Source organism: Gambusia affinis, linkage group LG21, assembly GCF_019740435.1.
Source record: "Gambusia affinis linkage group LG21, SWU_Gaff_1.0, whole genome shotgun sequence".
Lineage (NCBI taxonomy): Eukaryota > Metazoa > Chordata > Actinopteri > Cyprinodontiformes > Poeciliidae > Gambusia > Gambusia affinis.
In genome coordinates this window covers 14,081,079-14,095,415 of record NC_057888.1, presented here as the reverse complement: position 1 = coordinate 14,095,415, position 14,337 = coordinate 14,081,079, and the positions used below count along the sequence as shown (strand labels likewise).

Sequence of the window (14,337 nt, the reverse complement as noted above, 5' to 3'; positions counted from 1 at the left end):
GTGAGCTTTGGTATTTTTTTTCTTCCAAAAGAGACAAGTTTTTTTCATTACCCATACACCCACATATCCCAGCAGGAATTTGCCATTGGTAAAACACAGTCCGGCACTACTGACCTCTGAGCATCTTTTCAATAGCACAAGATGCCTGAAAGCTTTACTTCAGGGCACTAAACATTCAGACGGAAAGAAGAACAGCATAGCCTACTTGTTTTAACCAAGGATTTATGGTATTGGATCAATAACTACATCGATGTAACATAGGTACATTTTCCATGGCATTAAACAACTGCTGTAAATATTCAACTTCCCCGCTAAACTGAAAGGGCCCTGATTATGTTCAAGAAAGTAACGACCATTAAATGTCCATACAACTTAAAATTTGATGTTTTTGCAATTAATCTTTGCAAGACTTAAAACTATTAATTAATGATCTAAGAAGAGTTTATAGAACTATAATATTCTAAAATAAAACATACTGGTTTTGACATTGAGAGCGCATGACGGGCAGAGCAGAACCCACTCATGGTCCCTCGTACTTGTTTTAGGAACAAACAGATCTTTTCAAGCTGCTGGATCAAGATTGTGGAATAAACTCCCACACACACTTGTGATTGTTGGACTCTACTGATGCTTTTAAAAAGCAACTTAAGACACTGCAAAAAAAATTAAAAAACATATTTTAGTTTCACAGCCTCTTGAGCTGCTATTTTTATTATTACTATTATTTTCTGTAACAAGAACTAAGTAATGGGAATGCTCGCATCAAGGTATCCAGTCAAATAAAGTGTAAATAAGACAAATTTGAGGCATTTCTTTGAAAAAAAAAAAATGTTGTCATTTAGAAGCTGAAGAATGATGAAAAGCATGCCTGAAAGTGAGCAGAGTGTAGTTTACCTGCAGCTTTCGTGTCTCTATCTCTTCCAGCATTTTTACAATACATTTGGTGTAGTCAGTTAGATCCTGGTCAGCTGTTTCTATGAGCTTGCACCCCTATAGACGCAATGACAAATTAAAACACACACAAGAGCAACAAAACATGATTCAATATTTGTACTACAACACCGATAGTAAAGGGAAAACCAAGGGAGAGATAAGGAAAAGCAGAACAAAGGAAAGAAAACAGAAAGGGAAGCAGACATGGAGAGAGGTATAAATCAGTGTTTTAGTGCCGTCTAGCTTCCCGCGGGTTGTGTTGTTGAATAATGTAGAGGTTCCAGTCAGTGGCCTTAAACTACAACATCTAGGTAAACAACCAGGCTCTGGATTTTTCCCATTCCATCTCTTCTTCTCTCCACAGAGTCACTTTGCTTCTAAAATGTTCCGTCTTCCTCATATCACTGGCACACACATACAACATCGAGTTCACACAAAACTTGCTCGCCGCACTCCGTTTGATCACATCCATCCAACCTTCACTCCCCTCCTCCTTCCATCACTTTTCCATCCCTGCTTTCCCATTGTCTCCCACTCCCTGGTGGCTGCCTTTCTGTTCTCTCTCTTTTCCATTTATGCAGAATTATTCACCGTTTGCGGCAAATCTCTGAAGGAACGCCTCAAACTTTTCAATTGTTCTGCTTCAAAAGCATTACCATAACAGTCTGTTCTCTTTCTCTCTCTCTCTCTCAAAAAAAACCCAAAACATTGCTCTTTTTTTTTACACAACCTGTGTGATATTTCTGAAAACCGTCTACTACTAGTGATTGAGACAGAGGAGGGGAAAAAGAGTGACAAAGCTGAAGAATTCCCAAAATCTGTCATCTGGTGTGTGTGTGTGTGTGTGCAGGTTGTGAGCATGTGTAAGCGAGAATGCACATGCATATTTAGATCAGCACCAGTAATGCATAGAGTGACACAGCACAAAGATCACGCAGGCTTTGTATTTCTTTTTCTAGGAGGCAAGCGTATATGCTTGACTGATTTCCGCTGTATTAATAATTTATTGAATCGAGCCTGCAGTTTGACATTCCACTGACTAAAAACAATGGGAAGACCACCTCAAAGATTGATTTGCATTTTCTTTTTTAACCTTGGATACCTTTTGTCTCCACAGTATAGGAAAGAAGGCAGCGAAGACTAAGATGCAGAATCTAACTAGTGGATCCCTCCAAAAATATTTTGCTCCTGTTATGTTTAATTCATAATTAAGAAAAAAAAAAAAAAAAAAAAAAAAAAACTGACCACAAAAGATGAAGATGGCTGTTGTTGGTCTTTTCAGACTAATTAAAATGACCTTACAAGTCAAGTATCTGCACAGTAAATTTACACCGCTACATTGCCATAGTTGTATTGTTACAATGTAAATTATTTAATACTTTTACATTAGCTCACCAAAAAGTGAGCACATGGAATTATAGGTTAATGGTCTTGAATTAAAAATGAAGAAGGTTACAGTAAATTCTCTCCAACATATTACTATTTTTTTCCCTCTTTTTGTTCAATTTAGGACAAGAAAGAAATTTTGCTAAATTATAACAGATGCTAGTCAAACCCCAACACATTTAGTGTAAGAAGCTAAAAGGACAGTTTGCTGAGTTAGTAATGAAATGTAAAAGCTCTGGTCTGTTCAAATCTTCAGCTGGAATCTGTATGTTTGAATCAGCTACTTAAACTTATGCGGACAAAGATAAATTTGGTGGCACCATTGATAAGATTGGTAAAATGTTAAGAAAAAAAAAAAATATATATCCACACAAATGCTGGTCAAATTAAAAGTGACATTTTTTTCAAAAAATTTCAGACAATATAAGAATATGCTTTTGCAATTAAATATACATTTAGTTTAAAGTAAATTTTTACCATATGTGCCAAAATATGTGGCCAGCATTGTGTTTGGAGTTAATAAAAAGTAGTAATGTGAATGTTTTTCAGACCTCTGAAACTATATTTAAAAGGAAACGACATACTGGGGGACCATTTATCCTCAGTCTGGCTGTACGACTGCTTAAAGTTACATTGCTTCTACATGTACAATTGTGTGCAGAAGTTTTGATCCACTCACCTTGTCTGCATAGAAAGCTTTAACCTCTGGTGTAATGGAATCAAAATCCCCACTGATGTAGTCAGGGAGAAAGCTGGATGTAAGGACAGAAAGAGACGGTGAGTGACAGAGGGAGAGGGTTAAGATTGAGAAAGAGTGCAAGTCAGAGATATAAGGGAGAAGGGGAGAGACAACATTGGGGCATGTGTCAGTTCTTTGATCTGTGCAGCGAGGGAGAAGAGTGACGCCGCCGGGGGAAGACGCTGAGACATGGAAACTGACAGGGTGATTCTCTGTGGCTCTGAGCCTGGCCCTGTCAAGCTTGCGGCAGATGTAAAGATTGATGGAAAAGCACACCAAAGCAAACATGGCAGCATCCAGAAGCAAAAGTTTATGTTTATGCTCCTATAATTAGGTAGATAGGGCCTGAAAAACTCAAACAGATCAACACTGCAGAGTAATTACAGGCTTGGGGGTAAATTTGCTCATTAGTCACAAACACTGTAATAAATAGACGTGTTTATTGCGGTCTGTCTCTCACACATAGAAGCATAGCATGGGATACCTGGGGTAAACAAGGTTAAATGAGTTTCAATAGATTTTTCTTTTCCATTAATACAAGTATTCTTAAGTATTCTTTTGACAATGATGGGTGATATTGTTGGAGTTTTTAGTTTATAAATACTTCAGTGAAGAAATGAATGATAGGAAGCAGTGCAAAATGTTTACTGTATGTTTTTCAAAGCTACATATGTGGACTAATGTTTGGGTTTGTCACTTCTTATGAGTGTGAGTAAGAGAAATTCCCTGAACAGGTCAAAAAAAAGAAACTTTTTTTTCTGGAAATTCAGTTTCTCATTCACATAAATTTCAATCATATGATTGAAATGTGTTCACAATTAAAGCAAAAAAAAAAAAAAAAAAAAAAACTGCAATATGTTTGTTACACCTTGATTAAACGTCCATTTCTCCTCTGTGCAAATCTTAGTATTGCAGTAATTAAGCTCAAAATGAAGCTCAGTTAGGAAAACCTGTAACGAAAATTCATCATTTTGAACTAATGAATAAAACTCTGATAAACACAACAAAACAGTTAAAAGTTATTCAAAATAAAGTAAAATTACTCATAGCCAGAGATGAGTTATTGATATTTTTAGATCCAACAATAAAATTTGTAGATTGCTTTAGGTGGTTAAAAACAAACATCTACAAATTAAATATATACATTTCCTATAGAATAGGAAACTCCCAGTACAACAATAAGCTTGCAGTCTGGTCGCAAAGACTTGCTGTGGACAAACACAAAAAAATAAGAAAAAGTACGTAGTTCTGAGTTATCGTAATAAAAACAATTTATAAAGTTATTTTAAAATACCACAAACCTCTTCAAAGGTTTGAATATTGATATCAAAAACCTCAATGAAAAAAGATGTCATGGAAGGTAGTAAAATCAGCACAAAGATAAAACTTAAAGCAACACTTGTTGACAGTGAGAGACACTATAAGTTGCCAGTTCAACTCAGAATGAGAAATTGGATGTTGCAATCAGTGATGTGTGTATAGTTACTAGCTCTATGTGAAATCAGAGCTAGCAACTTTCATGTAGCGACTACAATTTTACAATTGTAATTGTAAAGTTGGGTAATATAGTCGTTAAAATTATCTGTTTCCTCAGTTTATGTGTTTAAATGGCAAATAATGCTTAAAGTGGACAACAAATATCAAAGCTTTTTAGGACAGGCAATTAACTGCAATGAAAACTGTCCTAAAGATTGTCAGAAAACAATCAACCTACCTGTAACTCTTTACAGGTTATTAAATTGCTCGCTATTAAATTGCCAAAAAAGGAAAAACCAAAGTGATAGATTGCTTTGAGATCTTATGAACTACCAGGATAAAGGAATTCATATTTTCAGTCAATTCTATTAGTAAGAAGAGGCAACATTGTAGGATACTCCTCACACTAGAGTATTATGTCAAAAAAGAGAGATAGGTCTCTGTTTATTACATTTATGTTTGTGTGTGCATTTGTGGGGTAAGAGCATGCAGGGCTACAGTTGCTGCTATCTGAAGGCATTAACAGGTCTGACATTATGATTTTACGGTTGGCTGGTTATTCTGTTTGTGTGCGTTTGTTTGTGAGTGCTTCACAGAAAGCCGCAAAAGCTATGTTCCGGTCGGATGAAGAAAGAGATACATGGGGATTATTCTCTACCTCCCTTATTCTGCATTCCCATTTGCTCCAACAAGATACACCAAGACAAACACAAGCAGAATTGCATGTAATCAGCTGCCACACGTGCACAAAATAAACCCACTCAAAAAAATCATGCTTAAAGATACAACTCCACCAAAATTTTAGCAACGCGCGATCACAGCTGCAAATCTCTCTCTTACATTGGCTCATTTAAAGAAAATGTGATCACACACACTTATATAGTACGCACAAATAGCAGCAAATATATTGCACACACAGAGGCAGTTTTTCTGACTTGTATTATTAAGTAGAGTGCCACAACAGCATCTTCATTCAGAAATAACCTTCATGTGACTGATGGGAGGAGATGTGTCACCGGGTTTGATCAAAGCTATGCACAAGCACACACGCACACACACACAAAACACAACACACACTCATATCGCACAGACCTCTTTGTGACCTGGGTGCATGCCACATTCGGCTGCCAGTAATTGAGCAGGCGAGATTCGAAATTCTGCATTTGTGTCAGTGTGTTTGGGCGTAAAAGCTGTTTGCCTATGTGTTTGTGTGTATGCATCTTGCGTGGCTGACAGTCTTCACTTTCACATTAATATTAACTGACAGTTTAATTTGGATGGGAAATAGAGCATTTTACTAGCAGTTTGTCTGAGCACCGGTGGCGGGGATGGCACTGTGACCTTTGTCTGTCTTTGCCTGTGTATGTACGTGAGAGTGTGTCTATTTGTCTGTCTGCATTTGTCTATTTCTTCCCCTGCGTCTTCCTTGCTAACTTTTTCCCCTCATTTTCCCTAAAACAAAACTTTTTCATCTTTCAAAGTTTTCTTTCATTCCATCCTCCACTCTCTCCTAATGATTGAACTATATTTTCTCTAATAACTAATTTTCTCATATCTCTGAACATCAGTGAAACTGCAAAAACAGGGTATCTTAACAAGATATGACTTAAGAGACTTTTAACCAAACATTAATGGGGATGTGTGAACTTCTCTGTGTATGTCTTTGACCCTGCATGGAGTACTGAAAATCCACATTAAATTCAAAGTTGCACACCATGCTTTTGTATTTGCTAAATTAATAAAGTTGCACTTTGTAAAATCAGTCCACCAAAATCCAAATGCACTGTTAAAAGCCCAAAATATTAAAGGTATTTATCCCAATGAAAAGTATATGCAATCCTCTGGTCCAAACTGTATGTTCACATAATTTAAATCTAGTCTGTCATTTTTTCAAGTATTATGTGAAAAACACTTCATTTGTGATGTCCTTTTCAATAATGGAAAAATATGCCTCTGATTGCATCTCTCCTATCACTCCATTTTCACCAATCAAAAGAGAAAAGACAATGAAGTGGTAGATGAAGCACTTTGAAAACCATAATTACAGCTCATACACAAAACAATCCTAAACCAATGCAGTTGGACAAATTTAGCTCTCTGGCTCAGATAAATTGCTGTGAATTGCAGGCATGAAGGAAAATTAGAAATGATAATGTCATTTCCCTACTATTGCACAACATTTTTAGTCTTGCAAGTAATTTTTTTTTTTTTTTTTTTAATATGGTAGCATATCACATTGCTTTTCCAAACACCTGCCTGTTCCTAACATCTTAGTCAGGTAGTGAGAGTTGAGGCCTAAATGGAAACAGCTATATTTCGGTTCCTCCAGAGGGATGCCCTACTCTTGTCTCTCAGAGGTGCTATAAATGGATGGAAATTTACTCCATAATGACAGAAAGATTTTAAGGTTTTGAGAGCAAAGAGGAAGTAGGGAGCAGAAGTTTCCCTAATGAACAGCATCAGTGGGTAAAAAAAAAACTCCAAATGGTCACTCAGTTCTGACTGAAAGGAATGTATGACAGTGAAAAACAGTATCTTATGTTTAAGCCTTTTTCAAACAACAGTTAAACAGATAGAGTCAAACAGAGCTGTACCCAGTTGGTGATCAACCTGGGAATCTGATCCCTCGAAATTAACACATAAATGCCATTTCACTTCACTTGGTATATAGATGAACTCTCCTGTTCTGGCTCTGTACATGAGAGTGATGGTCAACATTTGTTTGACTATAAATTAAATTGTTTACAAGTAAAAAGTAGACACAGAGTGCTTTGTGTTACATCACCGAGTCCATTTATAATTTTTGGAGCTTCCCCTATGCATCTTCCTCTGTACAGCATCCCCATACTCTTCCAATAAATATGTTGTGTCTTATTTGATAATTATCCAATCCTACAGTCTTACAGATGTTATTTTGGGATTCAAAAACAGAATCTGAAACTGAAAGAAGTTGGATCATGAAATTTTGATCTTTCGTTTGTCCCTGTGCTGAGAAGCTTTTAACTTACCTCCCTCAGGAGAGTTCTTCACTTATTTTCAAAACTAGGATTACTTTAACTGCTGAGCTACTGACCACTTAAGTACCCCACACAACTCCACTTAAAAAAAAACAAAACAACCTCTTTCTGATGCCCGCCTACAGGACTCAGTGTTATTATGTTTGTTTTTAGTCCACAAATAAATAATTTAATATTCACATAGACGCTAGTGTTCATGTGTGTTCATGGTACAAAATTAGATTAGACTTTGGCAGAGACAATTCATTTGGCAGAATTCATAATTCATTGGATATTTCTTTTAATTAGCCCCAGCAGTGTTTCATCATAAGGCTTTCCCTCCAACACTGCCTTGGTAATCAAATAGATAAGAGGAGGTGTGGCGTCACTCTTTGTTTTGCTTGCTTTTTGGAATCTAAATCAAATCAAAATCAAATCAAACTTTATTTGTATAGCACATTTCAGCAGCAAGGCATTTCAAAGTGCTTTACATCAAATCAAACACAAAAATACAATGCAACATAGAATCAACAATAAAAACAATATCAAGTCAGGTTCCGTCAATAAATTTGCAATTGATTACGTTTCAAATACAACTCTAAACAAGTGTGTTTTTAGTTGAGATTTAAAGGAAGTCAGTGTTTCACACTTTCTAATAACCACACACAGTCAATATATACCCCTCTTACAGTTACATCTCATATATCATGTTCTTTAAGTGCATCTGTTGGTCATAATTTGGAAAAGAAGAGTTATAATTGTGTTTTAGCTTGTGTACACTAGTAATTTTAACACAGAAAATGAAACAAAAAGATAGCACAACACATGATTTTAAAATGTAAGTACAAACGCTCACTGTAAATAGGAACCCTAGATTGCAATACTCTTTAAACAAGACAAAAATGTCTACATTGACAGAGTAAATGTTCAAGAGACTAATACTACTTTGACACAACAAGGTACAGTTTTTACTTGACTTTTCAGTAGGAAGCACAATGTCACTCTACTATTATTTTTAGATAACACCCCATCTAAGGGACCAACTGAACCAACAAGGTAGAAACGTACAATAATGAATGTGAAAAACTACAGCCAGATGCTTGTCACTGAATCAGTGACAAGCATCGACTACAGTTGTACAACATCTTCTATGGAGCAGAACACATGCTGACAAACTGAGAGTTTTTATTAAGTCACTCATAATAGTCGGGAGACATTTTACCGGATAAATCCTATATCTAATTTGTGCAGACTGATCACATGTTGCGAGTTTGAACAATGCTCAAGGGAGTTTAACTATGAGTGTAGAATTAGAGATTGATTTTTCTTTCTGTTGGTAATTATAATTGACGTCTGTGGTGCTTAATCGGTATGATCGCTCTAGAAAGGTACTTACTAAGCCCTTTCGTAATGTATGAAGTTCAAAAACATGTTATTCTTGGAACTTGTAAGTTACTATGCATTAGTATGTGTATTGAATAGTTTTTACCTCAATTCTGGTGAAAAATGTGCATCTTATTTCACTGCAACCTTATCCAAGGTGCAATGACAGAAACCTGATCTTGCCTATTTCAAAGGGTTACTTTCTTGAAGGAGGATGACCTTGTATAATTACTCCAATACAATTTCATAATTCTTATGCCCATCTAAAACAACAGTTTACAACCCAGCAAGAAGGGTTCTTTCAAAACTTCAGTCATCACCACACAATGCTTACAGGTGCCTGCTTAATAGGTAAACATAGAAAGTATATTTGTCATTCAACACATGAATGGCAAATGCGGTGCAAAGACAAACCAAAAGCAAGTCAGTCTGAGATTTTTCTTCAGCTCTAACTCTCATAAAATAAGAAGCCTTGAGCTTGACAACTTCATTTGCTAAGGCTGACAGCATTATCTGCTCCAAGCCCCGATACATACACAATAATATGCTGACACAACTGTGCTCAGAAAGCCTCTTCCTCTCATACTCGCGCTTAGTCAAATACTGACACAATCATATTCGCTTATGTTTGCAACTCCGTCAAACAGCACACACACACGCCCACAACTGCCAATGCTATAAACTCTGCCCGCATACAATTACCTCCTCGGACATTCATGAAAGATCTCCTCCAGGCTCATCCATCTTTTGACTTATATCCTCAGAAGATTAGATAAAATGCACAAATTAGGCAAAAATACTATTTTCATTTGAAGCTCGGATAATGCTCAGTGATATTTACAGGATTGAGGATGCAGCTCTAATAAAAAAGTTATGAGCTTCAATAAAAGCAAATTTAGCTCGGGTTCAGTACATACAGTTAGCTTTACATTGATGTCACAGTCATTTTGCTAAAAAAGTGAAAATAATTGAAGAGATTTCTTTTTTAAAAATGTGCATGACATAGATTGCTGTTATTTTCAATTTTGTCAACACCTACCAATTCATAAAGTTACAATTATATTCCCATTTTAAAAGGTGGATAGGTTTCCAATACTAGATTAGTGTACTGAAAATTTTTGCAGTTTGCTTTCATAAGAGAAAATCACATACTCCAATACTTTGAGGAAACTCACAACTTGAAGAAATCAGTTATTTAGGAAAGAAGCACATCTTTAAGTAGACATAAAAAAACTAAATAAAAATGAAAAACATCTTGGCTGAATAAAAAAAACCCAACAACTTGAGAAGGCAAAAGTGTCAACAGGAAAACCACTAATCCATAATCTCAATTACATAGTATGCGTATGTTATATCCTTTATATATACACTGAGCCAGACTTCTTGAATAATAAGTGGGGTACAGTCTTCATCTGGTTAAAAAATATGCCATATTTTTGTTAACACCACCACAATGTGAAGGGGAATCATTGTCACTTGACTCATCGTGAAAGCAGAAAGCCTTAGCCTACAGCACACCCTCCACTCTACATCCCTAATGTCTACCATTAATGTTGTTTTGACAGAAAATTACGTGGCACCTTTCTTTTAACAGCGGGATGCCGTCCACCCACTCTGTTCTGGTGACAGCAGAACGCTCTGTAGAGACTGAGCAAGAATTTTTATCATCCTCATTTTTTTGTTCCAGCTTGAATATCCACAAACAGACAACCATGGGGTCAAATACACGCCTATCCACACTTCACTAATTAAGGCCATTACTATTTTCCCCATAAGGCATTCCGTCATTTGCTGCTTTTAAAGGAAGGTTAAAAAGTATGTAATGCAGTAAATTTAAGATACTTGGTTGTAAAAAAATAAATAAATAAATAAAAACTATTCCTATTTTCTTCTCATATGGAAATAACTTACAGCACACAGACTTCTCCTTTACAAAGTTGAGACTTATAGAGAGGTAAAATTGATGTGTAAAGCTCTGCAGCTATAATTCTACAAATACTTAATATGTAGGTAAAAATGTTGAAGACGCAATCTCTAAATGCTGTGACCCTTTTTTGTTTCGCATACCTACAGTACATACACATATATACTGACTTAAATTACACATCAAAAGAGTCATTTCACAGAAAAAATACCCAGAAATATATTACAATGGTCCTTCAGGTAATTAAAGTGGACCTCTCTTTAAGATTAGCACAAAGCATGAAGTGATTTCTGACCAGTAACTTCACATAATTGCACCTCTAATTATCTTAAATTGGGCTTCTTGATTGACAGGTAAAAAGTGCACTACTGTGGTGATTCCCACTGTAGCTTCACAGCATCAAACATTCTGATTCAAATCTCAGCTTAAGCCTTTTTTTCAGTGTTTTTAGTGGATGTTGTCAGTTCTCTCCAAGCAAGTCCCGAGCTTCTCTAGGAAACATGGCATTTTTTGTACAATCCCTAAATACAAGACCCTAAATATTAAATGTATTGATGATTTTATTTCTAAGAATATAGTTGGAAGCTTGTTTCTAACAAATTTAAAGGCAAATTTTCATACCAGAAATCCCGTTTTTTCACCGAAGGGATTCACAATGTCCAGGGTTTGCATTCTAATTGTCAGGATCCTGAATCACAATGGCATTATCTATTTGACAGGGATCTGCACAGTGATTGGTTTATCAAAAATAAAAATACTTTGAAATTAAAACATATTAATTGTTATTCACATAAACCACAATCCCCAAATCTGGTTGTTGACTAAAAATGAAAATGACTAAGATTGAAAAATGTTGGTTAAGCTTTGGCTGTTGACTAATAATAAAGCCGTTGCCATCATCTTAACAAGAGTCATTTTCTACCACAAACTGCTCAAATATAATTGTCATTCAAAACAATTGGCTGTAATCCCCAGCTGAAAAAGCCTTTTCTCAATTTTATAATACGCAATTATACTTTCCGTATTTAGAACACAATTATCATAGAAAGCAATTGTCTGATGGCACTGTTTCTGTGTCAAATTGCTGAAGAAAAATTGTGATTTCAAATAAAGTTCCAATAGTTATATTTCTCCATTTATCAAGTTAAACTTTTAGCCTTCAATATTTCTTGTTAAAATCCTTAAGTACTGACTACATAGTTAACTTGTATACTTTTGTAATTTTAACTACTTGTATATTGGTGAACATACTAAAAAATGAGTAGAAGGTTGATAATTATTTTAGTATATGCCTAGACATATTCAGATTTTACAATATTTTATCAAGAACAGCATTTCAAAGCTTTAAATTTCCATTGCAGATTCAATGATTGTATAAATCTGTTTAGTATAAAAAGGACATAATTGTACTAAATAATGACACTTGGCAAACATGTCCTTACCTCCAATGTCAACAGCTTCAAGTGGTTGTTACAGCTGTAGAATTGCAAGGACATGCACACAGTGAGACAAACACAGACACATCTAACATCCCATTCGCACCCTGATGAAAAGCACACACACTTCATGCTCACACTCTGGGTGTTAATGTGAAAGTCTCGACACTTCAGGGACCCAGTGATCCCCAGATCCATCTCTGTCCTGACAGCAGCCCTCCATTAGCCGTAAAAAAAAAGAAAAAAAAAGGCTGCTGCAAATTGCCAACCTGTGCTACTTTATCAGAAACACACCCTGCACTCTCGCACAAACAGGGCACATTTATTCACCTGGAGCACAGAAATCCATTAAACAATCATAGACATGCAGTCAGATAACGGTTTTAGATGCACAATGTGGTTTGTGAGCTGCTGCTGTTCAGGTTTTCAAACATGTAGAGAGAAAAGCTTCTCCGTTTCCTGGCAGTTTTCCAAAAGACACCATTATGCACAAAGTTAGGCATGCAAGTCAAAACACTAATTAACTTATTCAAATGTGAAACTAAGGCTAACTCACTTGTCACGATCTCCAGCGGTGATGTTATAAAGTTGATTGGCACCTCCGTCAGCACATGCCCTCAAGAGAGCTAAAGAACAAAAGGCAAAAAACCATACAGTCTGTCAACTTGTGTGACTCAATGGGAAACTGCTGTAAACCTCAGTGTCATTATTGCTAAAATACAAAACGCCTCTCATTTTTAGTCATTTCAAAGCTAACAGTAGTATTTTTTGTCTTTTAAATTGGTTTTCACCTCAGGTGGCCTTTGAGTGGTGTGTCCTCAAAATACGTGGATTCTTGAGTCAATGCACATGTAGTAAAAATGTGCACTGACTGCATTGGGTTTTTAAAAATAATTGACTATCATTTTTACCTTTTCTTGGCCAGAGCCTAGCCAAACATTCTCTAAGGAGAGGCTGGGTACAACATAAACTTGTTGCCAGTCTATCATAGGGTGAGCCATGAACACATACACTTACTCCCACTTGTTAAATTAACATGTTTGATCTGGACAGTCAGGATGCCAGAGTAACTGGAGAAAATCCATGCATTCATTTGGAGAAAACATTGAGCACACAAAGCCAAAAACCATGCAAAGCCCCCATCCCTTCGATGATTAATAACCTTTGAACCTCAATAGAAGCCTCATTGAAAGGAAAAAGTAGGGTCAATGATAAAAAAAACAAAAAACTAACTTTTCTGTAAAATTCACCAAAGTGACGATTTTTAAGTATTATAAGATACGTAGTGTTTCAAAAGAGCAGAGGAAATCTTATGTTTTTTTGAACAATAACAATATTTGTTGTTAAGCAGTTGCTAAGAGATGACAGCGTTTTCTGGTAACCAAGGGCCACAATGTAAACATTACATATTTTAGTTTTTCAAAGTTTACCAACTCTAAAATTGATGGGACCAAACTGATGAGCAGTATTTCAAAAGAATTTATGTTTTATAAACAATAATATTATTTATTAATTTGGTGATAAGAAATGAGCATTTTTTCTTTGTCTGTTAAACAAACTGTCACAAATTATAAATCAGATTTTTACTTTTTTGTTGAATTTCTGTTTTATAGTATATGTACCATCAATGATAAAAAAAAAACAAAATAACTTTTCTGTAAAATTCACCAAAGTGACGATTCTTAAGTATTATAAGATACATAGTGTTTCAAAAGAGCAGAGGAAATCTTATGTTTTTTGAACAATAACAATATTTGTTGTTAAGCAGTTGCTAAGAGATGGCAGCGTTTTCTGGTAACCAAGGCAATGTTTACCAACTCTAAAATTGATGGGACCAAACTGATGAGCAGTATTTCAAAAGAATTTATGTTTTATAAACAATAATATTATTTATTAATTTGGTGATAAGAAATGAGCATTTTTTCTTTGTTTGTTAAACAAACTGTCACAAAGCATAAATCAGATTTTTACTTTTTTGTTGAATTTCTGTTTTATATTATATCTAACATTAAAAAAAAAAAAAAAAAAAAATTTTCGGTAAAAGTCACCAAAGTGACAATTCTT

General features: G+C 35.4%; 1 protein-coding gene across 4 annotated transcripts in view; it reads right to left on the bottom strand.

Annotated features, from left to right (window-relative positions):
* Nucleotides 1–14,337, bottom strand: part of tpk1 (thiamin pyrophosphokinase 1) — a 94,813-nt gene that overhangs the window by 31,438 nt on the left and 49,038 nt on the right. For 3 of the 4 annotated variants that reach the window (XM_044105316.1, XM_044105318.1, XM_044105317.1), the window contains 3 exons: nt 12,830–12,899; nt 2,999–3,071; nt 895–990 (listed from right to left, as the gene is read on the bottom strand). In XM_044105316.1, the coding sequence (XP_043961251.1) occupies nt 895–990; nt 2,999–3,071; nt 12,830–12,899 (239 nt within the window). Of the gene's footprint in view, nt 1–894; nt 991–2,998; nt 3,362–12,829; nt 12,900–14,337 lie in introns of those variants that run through there. The other variant, XM_044105315.1, reaches the window with a different exon arrangement.